General features: G+C 36.3%; 1 protein-coding gene across 1 annotated transcript; it reads left to right on the top strand.

Annotated features, from left to right (window-relative positions):
• Window positions 1-3,532: 3,532 nt before the first annotated feature.
• On the top strand, window positions 3,533-14,855 carry LOC145781173 (uncharacterized). Its single transcript, XM_082592949.1, has 9 exons — window positions 3,533-3,553; window positions 5,127-5,243; window positions 6,288-6,416; window positions 6,707-7,653; window positions 8,223-8,359; window positions 9,511-9,714; window positions 10,248-10,450; window positions 11,186-11,320; window positions 12,682-14,855. The coding sequence occupies exons 2-9, from the start codon at window positions 5,176-5,178 to the stop codon at window positions 12,923-12,925; spliced, it is 2,067 nt and encodes a 688-aa protein (XP_082449075.1). The 5' UTR covers window positions 3,533-3,553; window positions 5,127-5,175; the 3' UTR covers window positions 12,926-14,855.
• The last annotated feature ends 207 nt before the right edge of the window (window positions 14,856-15,062 follow it).

The raw sequence follows: 15,062 nt of genomic DNA, 5'->3' as shown, positions 1-15,062 counted from the left end.
ATCCTTATGGCGTTTATCTGAAACCATCTCAGGTGATTTGAAGTGATGCAAAATGACCCCGTTACAAATAAAAGCAAACATTTTTTACGTTTTCAAAAATGTGGAAGTTTTTCTGCGACATTAAAACAGGCTTTCGTTATTTTTACATCTGTATGCAATGTATAGGCCTACATCTGGCTTTACGAAATGAAATTTTTAAAATATAGATTTTCTATGTCGATTTATTGTAAATATATGTAAACTTATTGTAAATTAACTGTTAACTTATTGTTAAACTTATTGTAAACTTATGTCAAAATTACCAAACAAAGGTAACATTTATCGAAACGTATTTGTTGTCATAATATGCCTGGCTTGCTCGTTGAAGTAATACAAAAGTATAATTGTTTTTGCTGGTGTATTGTTGAATTAATTTGACTGCAGCTTTTAAATGGTTATTGCTATTAGAAAAAAAACTGAAGATTGGATACGAGATTTCAATTGTGTTTCGATGATAGCCAAATCTCTTTTATATTGTGTCAGCCTTTTCAAAATTAGATTTGCATGTTTGTGGGTTTGGTGAGGGTTTAGGTTTATTGGATTTAGGTTTGTTTGAGTAGAGTCCATCAGCAAATAACCCTAACCCAAATTCTAATAAAAACGTATTGGAACAGGAAAGATCACAGCTTGCGATTGAGATCCCACGTAGAAATAGTTCTTTAGCGTTATACTAAATTACCAAACGAAAACTTAGATACCGGTAGTCTACATTGCACATAGTGTGAACGTACCGTACAGTATATCAAATCTGCTCTTTTTGTCATAACATGATCGCTTAACCAACTGTCGTTGAAAGCAACTTCTTTAATGGATAATTATAAGAAATTGAAAACGGAAGCAAAATTATCGGTGCAAATGCTTTTACGTAGTCTAGTAATATAAATTTGCTTGTAATGTAAATTCATTGCACAAGTAACGCACAGCTAAACGAAATTTTCAATGTGGAGACAAAACTTTTTGAAGTTTGTCTTAACAGGTGACAAGAACTGTAGTTGTAAGTCTTTAAAATTTAAATAAAAGCGGCGAAAGTTTTCGACTCTAATTTCTTACAAAAACAAATATCCGATTATTATGAAAGGAATTTTTTGTACAACTTAAAAATTGATCGGTTGCGTGTTTGGTGGTTGGTAGGCATACAATGTTTATATGTTATTAAAAAAGGATGACAGAGTTTAAGACGGCATACGTCACGTTGCTGCAGCAAAACTGTTACTTACAAAATAAAAAAGTAACAATTTTTCATGCAGAAACTTGTTGCAAGCTGAATTATGTAGAAAAATAAAAAGTATTTTGACAATTTTTTGCTTTAAGACAAACATTTACTATGCCAAACATACAGGTTAAGTTTTTATCACAATAATACAGGAGGCTACTGTCATCAAATCGAGGCAGTAAAAAGCTAATTACCGAGTTATTGTAAAAATTTAAAAATCGTCTAATTTTATTTAAATCAGAACATTTGGTTTTCTTTGCAGTTTATAGTTATTTTTTTGACGTCAGTTTTTTTTATTATCGAAATCTCAAAGAAGGCCGGAAACAAAAAACTCGGTGTCGAACATGGCCTAGCCTGTCAAACCAACTGGTTCTAGTTCTTTCCTGTGTGTTCAACTGTTCTTGTCCTTTTTTCCTTTTTGCTGAAGCGAAGTTGGCTTTGCGCTCGTTTATTGTCGGCATTCAGTATACACCCAATCACCACAAGCGAAGGTCGTGTGCACATTGAGTGATCTATCAGACCTCAGATAAAGCATTTGAAGTGGAAAAGGTTGTTCAACGTGATAGGCCTAGTTGGAGAATAACTGAGCGAATTTGTGGAAAGATGACAACATTTATTAAACTTATCGTTTGTCTTGAAATTTTATCAGCACAAACCAGCAATCTAGTAGAAAAACGAAAGGTTTATGAAAAACAGATGAGTGTAAGTTACCAGACTACAGCTAAATTACGTTCACTGCGTGTGCTTTGTCGTGTCAACGTGAATTAAAAGCTCAGTTGTTCTTGAATTAGACGTTTGTGCTTTAATGATCGAGTGGTAGTCGTTTAGAGGCTTTCAAGTTGGCTAATTAACATCATTTGAGCTATCCAACTTTTTAATTTCAGATGGCTTGCCATGATGTCTTAGTTGAAATATGTCGTAGTTCATTGAAAATTGCTTCGCACAAAGTACCAGCCCTTCTTTTAATCACTAGACTTTTGACATTTTCAGTTTTGTATTAGGAATAAAATCCTTTGCTGTTTGCTTTTCATTACTTTTTTCAAATTACTTAAAAGGATCAGTTGTTGCACGCGGGTCAGTAATGTGCAGACGTCAGAGTGATGCTGGTAATGATATTATTTCCTCACTTTGTACCTGATGTCCATCTTCTTTTTTTTTTAAACTCAGTCTTCAGGCAGAGTGTGACATGTTCGACTAAAAATAAAATACAAAACTACTCCGGTGACAAGGCATTGCCCACGATGCAATAAAACACGTGTCGATTTTGTAAAGTTATGTCCTTTCGAAGAACTGAAGTTGTTTGCCATCTGTATCATAAGTTTTACTTTTAGTATGCATGTCAAATACTAACTCAGCTGTTCATCACATAGACGATCGAAATGCAATAGATTCAAGAAGCGTGGAGAAGTCAAACGGTAGGTTGAACTGTTTGTGGATTAGCGTTTCCACACTAAACTGTTTAGTTCGGTGTCGTCTTGACAGAAAGGCAGTTTAATTTCGTTCTGGTCTCCAAACGAAAACGAATTGCACACCCCATCAACAACTCGCGATTACCCTGACTTAGGATTGCTCAGCACAGCACAACATTTCGAAATGATTCGTTTCGTTTTTTCCTGGAATTTTATTTTGATACGGATTCACTTTTCTTGTGACAGATATTTATTTTGATCGAAATATCGTTTCTAAAAGCTTTATTTTCTACGCAAAATATTCTGATTTTTATAAGCATATAATTTCTGCTTCGAAGATTTATTTCTGACGATTGAGTTTCAAGCTGGTAATAAATAAGGAAAACTTTTTGGCGGACACTTCTCGGATAAATCAGTGTTTGTTTATGCCTTTTTTGTTCATTGCAACGAATGAATGGAAGTGATGGATTGTTTATGAATTCAATCGTAATTTTAATAATGTGTTTACGTACTTTGTTTTTGCAACTATGCTCTGTTAACGCGTCACACATTCTTTTCAAACAATATGAAAACGTAAATGATGTAGTTTGAAGTAAATATCCCTGGATAATAGAACTAGAACACGTAGCCTATCTGCAACACGTCAGTTGAAAAAGAACGTTTGACGCAAGAGAGAAAGGTTCGCGAAAGATATAGAATTAATTGTTGCGCAATCGTTCTAAATGCTTGTTTAAAAAATGATGTCAAAGTGTTTTCTCTCTGCAGTGTGATCAGCAGTCACGTATTTGAAGGCTCGTTTCAAATCAATTTGGCGTTGTCTTTACAAGGAACAATCTGGAAGCTAGTGATGTTTTGTTTGGATTGGTCATCTCAAGAGAATGATTCGGAAAACGTAAACAAAATGTCTTGGTTGAAATATATCGTAAAGCCTACTAAGATACTTCAAAATTGATCTGTTAAACGTTCAACGAATGTACAAATTTAACTTTCATTATAGGATCAGCTCTAAATGCAGAAATAATAAACGTGAGGTTGCTCTATAATTTTAAAGGTTGCTAGTGTTTTAGTTTTTTTTAACTTTTGGTATTTTTGGTTTTGAGTTTCCGCAGCTGACAAGTATAGCCTATTCTATTTGCGTAGACCACGGTGTTCCCTAAACAGGATATTATTAACTGCTCTATACTTAAAAATTTAGTTGCGTTGGCTAAATGACAACTATGGCATCAGTTGACTGAATTAAAAATTTTCGAATCGTGGAAGAGCAACTCGTTTTGAACGCAAGATAACAACACACTGCAGATTTGTTCTAACTACAAGTTTTGTGTAGCCTACTGTGTTGCTCTCTGTTACGCAATATTTTTTTTTACATCAAGTTTACTTTAATGCGACAAGGTTTATCACGCGATGAACTTATTACAAGCAAACCATTTCGCATGTTGCAATAGAAAAAAATCTCGCGGTCTTGATAATCCAAGTTGGATTTCTATGCTGCTATTTCGGGGCATGAATCAACGAGTGAATTTTCATATTTAATACTTAAAACGAAAGCTCCTCGCTACTAAATTTGGTAATTTGCTCACTTCGTCTGCCTAGACATCAAGTTTAATGAAGTTTTGCTTTGTAAATAAATGGGCCAGCATGTTATTAAAATATTTGCTTAAGAGCTAATGTGGTGGATATCCTAACTAGGCAACGCTAACAAAGTTTCAATTATTTTGAGGCACAACTGTCGTGAGTAAAAGATTTCCAGTTATTATATTCTATTTTCAAATTTATCATTCGAATAAGAAAGAATTTTACAATCGCTTGATTTGATAAGCTTTACTCTTTACTTCTGTCTTTTTTACATTAGAACGTCATCCATTTTTTATTCTACTCTTGTTCTGCATGCAAGTGGTTAACTATGTAAAAAGTGGCAAAGCTACTTATTGAAATAATGTTGTTTTAAAGCAAAGAAAAAAAACTTTTTTTCTGTGCAGTGGTAATTTTGAATGTATGAAATATTCGTGTTTTAATGTTTGAAAGTACTGGTTTTGTGATTACTGCTATAAAGAACACAGCGTTAAAGATAACGGAACTTTGCAATTCAAAATTTTGTGACTGACTATACCCACTAAGATCAAAATTCATTAGTTTAAAAAACAACTCATTAGAATCACAGTTGGTGATTTGCTTTTGTAAGATGATAAGTGACATTACCAGCAATAAACGTGGTTATGGAGAGAGCTGAAAAAATAAACCGGAAATTAGCAAGCATCGATAACTTCCTATTTCAGCAGTTACCACGCTTGAGCATGCTTAGTTGCATTAAGGATCAAAAAGCGAAGGTTGCCACCGAGAGCAAAGCTTTTTTGTTGCAATCAAACTTCGTGGGTAACGTAAATATAGTTACGTAATTATATCAACAAACAGAGTGATATGAAACTGCAGCTATAACGTGCACTGAAATTTTTTTTTTTTTTCAGACAGCTTAGTATGCTATAACAGATATCATTGATTGCTATTTTTGTGCTTATGCTTTCACTCGATAAAGGACAGCTCAAAACTAAATCAGTGGACACCAAATATCAGAGCTATTTCAGGTACGTTGCAATAGTTTCAAAACTTTTTCATTTGGTTTAGTTACGAAATGAGAGCAAGACTGCGTGGTTGATCTTTGATGTACAAAACATTCATTTTGTATAATTTCATAAATGTTCTAAACGAGTTGATTCAGCTGATCTCAGTAAAGGTGTGCCATCATTCAAAAGCAGAAGAGTACAGTTTGTGGGAATTTTGAAATATCATAGTTTCTTTGACTTTTGTTTTTAACCGATCTACTGTATTCACAGAAGGTCACCTAAGTAACGGATACGTTCAGCAGCAACACATTATTTCATATTGTCTTGAGCTATTTAACAACATGTTTCTTTATTGAAATAAGATAAATTGCAAATAGCCAGACTGCAAACAACATTAACGGTTTAACTAAAACTCTTAGAGTTTTTCATAGAACTGTTAGCGCCGTTAGAAAGATAGCTTCTGTGAGCATAGCGAAAGATGCTCCACTGCGTCTCCATACGGGATACCGGAACTAACTGTCTGCGCTGTACAATGCTGAGAGTAACGCCTGTTATTGTGGACACAATGCACCAAAAGTTATCACATATGGCCCCCTTAGAAACAAACTTCATCCGTTCAGGAGATAAAATTTCTAAAGAAGAAAGGCAGGCTACATGACTGATTAAGTTCAAAAAAATCTGATGGCTCATCTTAAGGCAGTCCAGTTGGCAAGGGGTAAACAAGTGTAAAAAAGTTGGAAACCTTAGCAATGCAGCTTTATGTTGAAACCGCCAGCTCAGTGGTCGAATGGGTAACACCTTCAGCTCTGGTGCTGGTAGATCTAAGATCGATTCCAGGTCGGGTCAAACGTAAGACTTTAAAAATGATACCGATTGTATTCTTTCTTGCATAAGGCAGTGACAATAAGTCGGGTAATAATGTGATGACATCGTAAACCAGATGCAGAATTAAACATGAGCCCTGTCATTGAAAAATCTTAGCTGTTGTAGAGCGACAATATATGATACCATAATATTATTATTGTGTTGAAACACAGTATTTAAAACAGCTTCTTTAATGTTCAGCACAAACATGATGGAAAAGGGAGAACCGGTTCGGCGTAGTCGCAGGGCTGCCAGCTTGACTGCGCAAGTCCTTTGGAATTTACAAATCGAGGAAGATGTAAAGGCCGTGGAAGGAACTGGATCAGCAAAGTAAGCTTGCACAAATTCGATTGGTTTCGAAGAAGTATATGTCACTTACAGCATATGTATATGTCGCAGTACGCACAGCTCATGGTCGAGAACAATGGCGCATTGTATCCAACCCTCCATACGAGGAAGGAACAAAATGATGATGATGCTATGTCACTTTTTATTTGACAGACAAAATTTTCTGAAATTACTTACGCCATACGATGAAGGAAACTAAAGTCATCAACAGTTACAGTTGCTTTTTGTGATTGGTATTTTGCTTTTCTAAGTACTTTTGTTTCTATTTGCAGATTATTTTTCAACCCATCCATTTTGAAGGAAGCAGATGGCGTTTCAACTCAGACCGAAAAGTCAAGGAGAGGCCGCAAGCGAAAGGTTTCTGACAGAACGCAGGCATCAGAAATTTTGCCCGACTATTCCAACGCAGATTCGCATAACAAAAAGCCACGGTTGACAATGGAATTTCGCGGCAGGATGTCTGCTGTTATCAAACGAATACCATCGGAAACACTTCTGACGAACGGAAAGCTTACAGCTTCAGTTGCCCCCATTGTCAATTCCCAGCCTGCTCTTCAAAAATCACAGACTTTGCCATCAAGTAAAACATCGGCAGCTGTACCAAATCCCATATTGTTGCTACCAGTTTCTCTACAGGCCAACGAAAACGAAGGCCAAACTCTTTCGGGAAATGTTCCCGGTTTGTCTTTAGTAACTCTTCAAGCTTCCTCCGATATCTTTAATTGCTTTGGTTTAAATAAACCAGTTATAGACACTGATTATACACAAAAGCAATGGGACAATCCAAACTATAAGACCGGAGACGTGTACAGTGCTTCAAGCAAATGTAATTTCAACAATGACAGATTTGGCTTGACAAACTCATCCAGTCAGCAGGCGACATCTTACAGTAACTCCAACAAACCCCAAACAACTCAAACAGATCAGATTATTCAAGTAGAACCCTTAAACTTAAAAATGGGTGAAACTACAATACCAAGCACAAAGCTCACTCAGAAAGTAAAACCGCTCCGTTCGTGTGAGACTGATTCAGCTTATTTTGTCGAAGCAAAACCTCAAGTGTCTTCAAAACCAACGGCGTGTATATTGCCAAATTCATCCGCCATGCATTCGTACCCGCAGAAAAGTTACACTGGAATAAACTCAATTCCAGTTCAGTCATTGAAAGCCTTTGGAACGTATAGTGAGAAGAAACGAAAAATTAAGTCTCCATCTCCAGGTAAGACTAACTTCTCTATACATTCGGTCACGTAATTTTGTTATTCTCGCTCAAGAGTGAGCTATCATGATAAATCAATCATTAACATATATTATTGTGAACTTAAGCTTGATTAGAGAAAACCATAAAAGGGTGAAAAGCAATAATAATTTATGAAACTTTTTTTTCTTTCGCATCCACGCAAATTTCCTGAACACATCCGTATAAGCTCATTTGACTGCAAAGGTTTATCCACCAACGCTTGTTGCTATTTTAACTACGCGCTTTTGCTTCAAAGAAGAAACTACTTAGCCTATACTTTTTATTTACTTTAATTAAAAAGACAACATCGATTCGTCTTCATCGATTTGTATTTTTCTACATATTTCTTGCAACTCTTTATAACTTGTACTTAGGCCCGATTTAAAATACACAATTCTCCTTATTTTCGATATCTCATGACAAAATTTTCTTTTTGCAAAGAGTTGTTGGGATGACATGGCAAGATGAGTTGCTAAACTAGTATCTTGATGAGAAAAGCAATTAAAGAATGAACTATAATGCTTAATCTCTGTCATCAATAAATACAGATTCTGCTTGTTCGTTCCCGGATGTTGATGATGTCCACGTGGCGCCACGTCACAGATGCCAACGTCAACATATTGATCTTCGGCACAAAGCAACTCCTTTTCCTGAGACGATGGATTACAACGAATCTATTGAAGTGGTAAGTTTGAGAAAAATAGTTGTTAAAAACAATTATTTTCGTACTGCTAATCATCCCGTTTTTACATTGATTCAACGTTGTCGTCTAATCAATGGACTGATTTGCAGCTAGATTTTTTTACCTTTTAACGCGTTGCAAGATGTTTTGGAAGTGCCAGATCTCGGAAGGCTTATTGTTCTCACTGAAAATTGTTGAAAGAGGAATTTTTTCTTGACTGATTTAAGTGGACTGAAATAGCACATGATCCCAAAGCTGTGTATAGTCTATTGTGACGTTGTAGACAAAGTTAGCGCAAGACCGAATAAGTTCATTCGTTATGTGTTATTGTGACCTTATTGTTTGAACAAGATGGTAACTCATGCAAAATAATAAAACTTCGTGTGCATGTTCCTGTATTGTTTCTACCATCGCCGCATAGCATTTTCTGTGAAATTTTCTTTGAAGTTGTTTTGACAATCCACCAGAGTTTATTTAGCAACGTACACTGCAACACTGCAGCATATTCTTGCTAAGAAAGCTCCGGAAATCGTTTCTGATATTGACTTGGTGAATCAAAGCAAAAAAACCCACGGGCTTTTTCAGTTCTTGTGGCTGGTGTTTACCAAAGACTAAGCAGCTTGTTACTGGTGCATATAGTATGTTGGTAAAATTCTCTCTTTCAAGTATTGTTTCTAAGCCATTTGCTTTCTATGCATTTGCTACCTGGAAACTACCTTTTACAAGCGCGTTGATTATCATCATTAATAATTAAATCTAGACTGCAAGATACTAGATCTTATCAAATGCTGAATCCTATTTTTATATATATATCAATTTTTTTATCACTAATAAACATATAATTAGGTGTGGCCGCCTCAATTTGTTGAAATAACATTTCAATGATTTGCAATTGTGAACTTTCTCTTGTGTTGGCAGCAATCCAGCAGCAAAAAGAAACGTTGTTTAATGTTGTTTGTTCGTTCATGTCAAGCATCATAAATAGATTTTAGTTCATTTGAGGTGCCCTCTGTGGTTCAAACTAATCTTTAAAGAGGTCATTCTGGTATTGCATTCATGGCGTTTCACCGGCGCACGAGATAGCCATGGCTGCACCAATATTGTGATGACGAATCATTTCTGTTTAAGTATTTACCTTGCATTTGGTTTCACAGCAAAGACGTTTGTTGGCTGACATCAAAAGAACACAAAAAACGAAAACAAAGGCCAAAGTTCCTGTAAAACGTTCCAAATCAAGAAGCAAAAGTATAAGCAAGAATCGTTCGTCTTCCAAATCTTCTGTGTCTCCATCTTTGGAAGAATCAAACAACGGTTGGACGTGGGTCGGAAAACCATATTCTTCACCAGTGTTTTCGTTGGTAGGTATATTAGTCTTTTTTACAATGGACAATATAATTGTTTCTTACTAAGCTACAAAGGACTAAGGAGCCTACAGAACACGAGACTTGAATTGCTGAAATGTTTCTTTATTTTTGCTCAACGTTTTGACTTTTGAAGCGTTATGTTATGTCTGAAGAATAATACTAAAGCAAACAATCGACTGCAAGCAAGCTTGCTGATTTTTATGAACCAGTTTCGGAAAATAACGACGTAAGCGAAAAAGAAGTAGAATATAGTTTGAGCTATCACGTTGCTCGATTTGGAAGGGTTATAGTACGGTGAATACGGTCTTTGAAGTCGATGTTTTAGGAATACAACGGAGGCTGGCGAGATGGTTGACTTAAGAATGGCTTAGCAAAAAAGATATAATTTAATTTTGAACTAATTTTCATGGCAGACCACCACCGGAGCTTGGGAAACTACATCAACTCGGCATGATTTTTGTCGAAAACAAATATGTAATCGTGCTTTTACTGATTAATTTAACTTTGAAACAACTCTTACTGTTCAGGCAAGTGGAAAGCACGTGCAAAGGTGTTGCTATCCTGGTATAACCCGCCAAAATAAAACGAACACTTCACTTGTTTTGGTGAGAGACTGCATTGTTTTACAACCCAGCGGAGTAGATGAGCTGCCGTACATCGGAAAAGTATCTGCTCTCTGGGAGAAACCAAGGACTAAAGAAATGATGTTGAGTCTGGTCTGGTACTACAGGTACGTCATCATCAAAACTATTTTGCGACACAGCGTATTCAACATCACTATGCATCCATTTTTATTTGAGCTGAACGCGTGTGATGAACTGTGTACATAAGGTTGAAATGAAAGCAAACATTTCATAATGTATCTGCTCTTTGGTTGCTTCACGAAATATTACTTTCAACTTGATAAGAGCCAGTGGAAATGCCGTGGTGATTTACTATTTTCGTATGCAGTCACCGTGAAGGATTAAGTAAACTCTTTGTTCTTGATTATGAAACTTATTTATAAGTAAACCTTTTACATCGTTTTACTGCTGATTCATATTGGTACAAACTGTGGATTGGTTGCGCTTTTTCGATCTAGCTGAACGCAATCTTTATGTAATATCATGATTATAACAATTCCACACCCTGAGACGATTGGATATATCGTTTGTCACAAACAAAAACTGTCATGCTTTCTTGTTCTTTGGAAATATAAGGAGTGTCTAATTGTATCTTTTGCGGTAAATGTGGTCCATATGTGGGTTGATGGTTACCCAGTTGGTTGTGCTTTGTTGCTCGTCAAGGATGCTTGGCTATAAATGTTACTTCAAGGTTAAAACATGTTCAATCAACATCAGTTAAAATTATGATAAAACACCTGTAACAGGCTTCAATACTTCAAATGCATCTCGCACGACCTTTTGCAAATATCAGTCTAAAGAGACTCGCCTCCAAACCTCATGAATAATGTATACATTTGCAGACCCGAACACACAGAAGGCCCGATGCTAACAAACGTGTCCGAGGATGAATTATTCGTATCTCGCCATCAGGACGAAATCAGCGTAGCGTGTATTGAAGATCGCTGCCACGTGTTTACGTACCAGCAATTTTGCAGGTAAAAGTAGTTTTATGCTTTTTTTTTCGGCTACTAAAAGATGACGGCGCGTGGACTTGAAAATCACGAACGAAGAAAGCTCTGAGAACAACGTGCAGTTCGTTTGGTCTTGCGTTAACTCACGAACTCTTTTTTCACTTTGTAAATTTTGTTTTTGTTAAAAAGCTGTGAAAAAAGCTGCATTGCAACACAATACTGGTCTTTATTCTATCTCACCTCGCGTTCGTTTTTGTAGTTAAATCATTGGCCATTTTTCGTCAACTCAGTTTTACATTAATCTTGTTACACACCAAAAACATTGCATTGTTTTGAACTACCACGCTAGGTGTAGTGGTATGCCTAATCCATCTAACTCACATGTTTTTATTAAAAAGAGTCGGTGGAACGACAAAGCTGAGTTTGTTTTAGCTGTTACTTGATTTTGAGCTATAGTTTATTCTTCACTGAAAACTGACTAAGAAAAAGTGTAAGGAAAACAAGCATACGAAGTAGTGCGTTTACACGAGTAACTCTTTTATCTGCAGAGTGGCTTCATATTGTAAAAGCTGCTGAACTTGCGACTTTTAAGATTTCAAAGTTATAATTACAACGTAGCTCCATACCAAATGAAAACAGAGTTTTCTATAATACTCGCCCGCGGTTGAAATATAATAACAATAATACGTATAATCGATGTAGGCTACGTTGAAACAGGTCCCCTGAATAGCAGCTTTCTTTTATCCAGATAGCCTATGCAAATTTATCGACGATGATTTCCATATTAGCAAAGCTACCACCAAAATAAATGCGAAAAGTGTTTTTTGAAATGTACGTTTTGTGCTACAATATTAAGTTTTCAAAAGTTACAAACCGTTGGGCGATTACGATCTTTGACTTTTTGTGACGTCAGTGGACGTAAAAAGATAAAAATAAACGTGCTCCTTTAACATCAGCGGGTTAGTACTGATTTGCCGCACCTTCTTAGTTGAATTTGATCACGGCATCGCCCATTTGAGCGTGCTATAATTTGTTTTGTGTAAACACGAGGTTTTTGTCTGTTGCCAAACGCCAAAATTTATGAAGCAGGCTATAAAACTATCTTTTGAGTTGTCTCACAAAACAGATAGTCGTAGGGTAAAACAGTGATAGTTTTTTTTTTTTAATTTTTGTGTGCAGACGTCGAATTAATGTCAAAATGGGTTGTTATTTTTTGCTGGGACGATCTAGGTAGCAGGATTTTGCTGTCTGGAGATGTCTCATACTGTAAAGCCACAAATCATCTGTTTAGCTGCAATTTGTTGAAATTGATTGCGTTGGTAACATTCTTGGAATCAACCGCACGTTGCTGTTGCAATTCTAACAAGCTTGTTTTAATATTGCAGAGCACAAGCCAAGCTGCGTCGTGACGGGCAATGGGAGAAAAATGACATCAGAAACATTGTGCCACGTGCTGAGCATTCCGACACCGACCGAGTGTCGCTCTCGGAAGGTCTTCAACGACTAGAACCATCAGAAATGTATTTCTGTCGCCATTTTTACGATGCTGCCCAAAAAAAAGTGAAGACGAAGCTACCACTTCCGACCTCACTTCGCCAAGATCACAAGCACCGGAACTCAGTGTCCTGAATGTGAAGAGAGAACATTTCAAACTTTACTGATGGTAAAATGATGTACTGGAGCAAGATGTTTTAGTTTTTTAGGGTCGGATTTTGTCGTAAATATTCAAAAATATCACGCTGAAGAATTCTTTTAGATTGGACGTCAATTAGACGAAAATTATGGGCGTTGCTGTTTGGGTAAAAGTAAAAGGTGTTCAAATAATTGCTTCCTGTATGGTTACTATCTCAGCTAGCAAATGACCACTTTTTACATCGATTCACGTCTGTCTGCAGACATTAAATTGATGTAAAAAATGCTTTGTAGACTGGGATAGCTTGTGTTCATTGTGCTTGTTAAAGGTGTGGTTGTAATAAGTCATACGAGATGTGATATGATGATCGTATTGTTTTTCTCTCATACCTTGCAAAGACAGCGCAAGCCTCAACAATCATAACGATTGATTCTTCCCATTTGTAATATGCCACTTTGAAATTGGCTTTAATTGTAATTCTTAGTGTTTTTGCCTGCAATTGCGATAATGTTTCCAATGGGCTTCATTGCAAAGTTTTGTCAGAAAGCCTTCCAAACGCTTGCCATAGCCTAATCTCAGTTGTTAGGATGTATAAACGCTTTGAAAGTCGAAATAAAAATGATCGAAACAAGTTTGTCTATCGTTTGAACCATAAATCAATGTTTTCGCAATGGATCGACACCATACATCAACGTCACTTAAAACAAAGAAGGAAAGCAAATTTTCGCTTTCATGGTTTGGCAGTGATGTATTGCGCCACTGTATTTCATTCAGTGGATTTATTGCTGCGGCTTGCGTCACTTGAACATAGACATTTGTACAAGTGACGCAACATTCAAACTGAACAGATTTGACTTGTGATTTTGTTACAAGTGTTTTTTCTTTTCGCTTTTATGGTCAACATGACTTTAACCATTGAACTGGAAGCTTTGAAAACTTGGATCTATTGTATTTCTGATTTAACTTGATTTCTGTTGACAATACAAAACTGCTAGTTTCCATCGAACCAAATATGGCTTTGTGCTTTTCAATAACGTCATCTTCATACGTAATGGACTTGTTCTGAAGATTAACTAGTGCGCAACACTCAAATCTGTCGATGGTGTTTTTCTACAAAAAAAAATGCTAAAGAAAGTCGTTATTGGGTCGCATGTCATGAACTGCAGTTTGAAATACGAATTTTTTGAATTTGTTTAGAGTCATTCTGACGTTTGGGCCTATGTCTTTTTAAGCTTAAAGCAGTCCGAAACCAACGACTTCTACCTAATCTTGTGTCATCCAATCATCATCTCAATGTAATATCGATGTGATATTCAAACATGGAACCAGAGTGCAATGAACTTTTATATCATGTGCGACAACACAGAAGATTTCGAGAAAGTGTTTTTTGTGCGCATCTTTTGAAACTCGTGTTATTCTTTGCGTAGGTGTCACGGATGTTTATGAAATGATCGTCGGCCTATAATAAGAAATCACTCAACTTATCAAGTAAACAAACACAGTCTCATTTTCCAAGTCTTCCATCAGAATACGTAGTGTTCTGATGAAAGTTTTCCTGGCAATCCAAGTATGGCTTGTCTTGCTGAATTACTTAGCTCACGTATAGTCGGTGTAGTTTTACAAGAAACATTCTTATTTTTGTTTCATGGTTTAATACCCCATGAGGCCGCACCACCTCGTTTTGTATTTCATGCCAACAGTCTGAGTAGAGTGTTGAATCGTTTGAAAGCGTTAAAATATCGAAGTGATTGATGCTTTTAAAACTTCCATTTTCTTGTTTTTGTTTTTATACAACTGTGTACTGTGCTTTTTTACGCATTTTTTCTTGCTCAGTGTTTGCCAGTGCTATATTATGCTTGATTTCATTGTGTGCAGTGCTGCTGCTTCTGGTCAGAAAAGTGCTGAATAAAAATACTTGACACCAGACTGCATAATGACCTTTATCCATATGCAAAAACTAGGACTCGAAAATGGAATATTTCGCAGGACGTGGCGTCTTTTGCAATCTGTTCAGTCGATTTATATTTATAACAATCCCAGACAACGAAATCCGTTATTTTTACATTGATTCAACGTCTGAAGACATTGAATCGTTGAAAATTGACGGATTTTGTTTTCTGGCAAGGCGCTCTT

The sequence above is a fragment of the Aplidium turbinatum genome, chromosome 12 (genome assembly GCF_918807975.1).
Source record: "Aplidium turbinatum chromosome 12, kaAplTurb1.1, whole genome shotgun sequence".
Classification (NCBI taxonomy): domain Eukaryota; kingdom Metazoa; phylum Chordata; class Ascidiacea; order Aplousobranchia; family Polyclinidae; genus Aplidium; species Aplidium turbinatum.
The sequence above is the reverse complement of the archived record's forward strand: the minus strand, read 5'-3'. Positions and strand labels throughout refer to the sequence as shown.